At 48.3% G+C, this 2643-nt stretch overlaps 1 protein-coding gene across 1 annotated transcript in view; it reads right to left on the bottom strand.

The window, feature by feature from the left end:
- Nucleotides 1-559: 559 nt before the first annotated feature.
- Nucleotides 560-2643, bottom strand: part of CASQ1 (calsequestrin 1) — a 12214-nt gene continuing 10130 nt past the window's right edge. The window contains exons 10-11 of the mRNA XM_069062879.1: nucleotides 1613-1687; nucleotides 560-1156 (exon numbers count right to left, since the gene is read on the bottom strand). Of these exons, the coding sequence (XP_068918980.1) occupies nucleotides 1016-1156; nucleotides 1613-1687 (216 nt within the window). The 3' untranslated portion in view covers nucleotides 560-1015. The remainder of the gene's footprint in view (nucleotides 1157-1612; nucleotides 1688-2643) is intronic.

Raw genomic sequence — 2643 nt, 5'->3', positions numbered from 1 at the left:
CTACAGGCACTTTGGGACAATTTTTATTGTTAATGTTTTCTTTACATCAAATCTAAATTTGACTCTTTGCAAATTTCATTCCTTGCTCCTAGTTCTGTCCTCTGGGGCTGGGAAGAACAAACTTAATCCTTCTCTCCATGACAGTTTTTCAAATACTTTCTTCTCCAGAATGAACACTCACAGTCCCTTCAAACCACCTTCATATTCCATGGATTCAACCTATTAGTCTGTGTTAGTTGTCCCCTGTGGGACATATGAGGATCATTATCCCAGTGAGATTATAACCCCTCAGGGTTGGTACCACATCTTTTAGATCCCTCTTCCTCATGCCATCCCTCATCCCTGACCCCAATCATCTCCCTCCCCAACTTTGTACCTAATGCAGTGCTAAGTCCTTACTAGTTATTTAAATGGAGCATATAATCAATCAAGACATAATGATGATTAGGGATCCCAAGGCCCATGTTGCTATTCTTATCATATTTCTTCCCATTTCTGGAATAGAATACCTGCCCCATACCCCTGCCTCTAGCTCGGCATTAGATGAGACATCAACAGACACTGCCCCAGATCCCTTTATTGAGACTTCTCATTTGACCCAAATAAATTAACAGGAAGTGGCTGAGATGTGGCCCCAAACCTAGCACCGCACTCCCCCTCCCTAGGCAGGGAACAGGGCATAGTCAGAGGAAAACAGGATGATGGGGGAACAAGGAGAGAATATGAGGAGAGAGTTGGGGGAACACAGGGAGGGGGATCAAGAGAAGAATGCAAGGAAAGAGCATAGAGAAAAAGACTCTGAGGATTGAAGCAGGAAGGGGAGAGATGGGGTAAAGAGACAGAGGTCAGAAGGGAAGGAAAATGGGAAGGCAGGCAGACCCTTTCCTCAGTGTCATCCCTGAGGGGAATTAAAGCCCAGACACCAAGAGGCAGGGCCATCTTGGCACCCCCAGATAGAGGCACTCAGTAGGGGAGACCAGCGCAGGAAGGGGCTGAGAAGTGGTCGCCATGACACCTAGTCGTCATCATCATCGTCATCATCATCGTCATCTTCAGTGTTGATCTCACCCGACAACACATCTTCCAGCCAGTCCTCCAACTCATCAGCTGAGGGCAGGTCCTCCTCATCATCCATCTCCATCCAAATGCTATCGGCCTGCCCCAATGGGATGGCGCCAGGGGGTGGAGAGAAGAGAGCAGCAGAAAACGAAGCTCTGTCTCAACTCACCCGTCCTGTCCCTCCACCTTTCTGTCCTGCTCATCTACCCACTGGTCCACCCATCCCTCTCTCCTCCCCATCCACCTGCCGACCAGTCTGGGCATGTCAATTTTAGTCAATCCAATAAATATTTGCTGTTGGGTAATGGGAATCTAGAGATGAAAAAAAAAATGACACCACCATCGCATGATGTGAGCAGGGCAAATACTGGATGTACACTAACAATTATACTGGGAAGAATGTGATGGGGCAAGGGAAGACTAGGCTAAGAGGAATCGGAGTTGAGGAAGATGCCTACCTCTGTCCTGGGCTATGCTGAACTCCTGGAGAGGGGAGGACCTGGGGAAGAGGGGTTTGGGGTAGCGGAAGTGGGAGGAAAGGGAGGCTACTTACATCTGTCACATTGACAACTCCTATCTGTGGGGCTGACAGGTCGATGTCAAATGTCTTCTCCCAGTATGGGACAAGCTGCAGGGAGAAAATAGGACAGATAGAGGGCCAGGAATAGGGAAGAGATCATATAGAAACTAGGTGGCTCACTGAATGGAGCACCCTGAGCCTGAATTCAGGAAGACTCATCCTTCTGGGTTCAAATCTGGCCTCAGAAGCAAGCTGTGTGACCCTGGGCAAGTCACTTAACCCTGTTTGCCTCAGTTTCCTCATCTGTCAAATGAGGTGGAGAAGGAAATAGCAAACCGCTCCAGTATCTTTGCCAAGAAAACCCCAAATGGGGTCATGAAGAGTACTGAGCAACAGCATGTAGAAGCAATGTGATTTTGTGGACAGAGTCAGGAGACCTGGGTTCTAGTGCTATGTCTGCTGTGAACTTTGACCTCAGCTACCTAATGTGGAAAATGAGGAGGTTGGCCTAGATGGTCCAACTCTGACATCTACAATCTTATAATTCTGAAACCAAGTGTGAGTGGTAAGGCATGATACAAGTAAAATTTCCTATGCCTCAGTGAGAATAGAGGTGAATGTGTGTGTGGGGTGGAGGGGATCAGCATCCTAGTTACAGAGGAACTGGACCAGCTTCTGAGCTCAGTGATGACTCCAGGCCCTGGGATCAATAAAAGATGGACTTGGGGTCAGTTGGGCACCTTGAGACCTGCCAGGTTAGGCCCATTCTCTCATAATATGTTACTACCAGTATGTGTTAGCACGTCTCCAGGGAAGGAAGGGCAACTGTCTTTCTATAAGTGTTGGAGTCTTAGGAGCACAGGCCGCTTCTGTTCCCTTCCTCTCTTCCTCTGCAGGAGGAAGGGTTTTTGTGGGAATGGAACCTTCCCCTTATTCAGAGACCCATTTGACTGTCCTGGGGGTGGTGGAGGTTCGTGTGTGTGTGTGTGTGTGTGTGTGTGTGTGTGTGTGAGAGAGAGAGAGAGAGAGACAGAGACAGAGACAGAGACAGAGACAGAGATAGA

Source organism: Petaurus breviceps, unplaced genomic scaffold (genome assembly GCF_028583685.1).
Source record: "Petaurus breviceps papuanus isolate PSGF00001 unplaced genomic scaffold, PetGlider_PUasm1.0 90510, whole genome shotgun sequence".
NCBI lineage: Eukaryota > Metazoa > Chordata > Mammalia > Diprotodontia > Petauridae > Petaurus > Petaurus breviceps.
The sequence above is the reverse complement of the archived record's forward strand: the minus strand, read 5'-3'. Positions and strand labels throughout refer to the sequence as shown.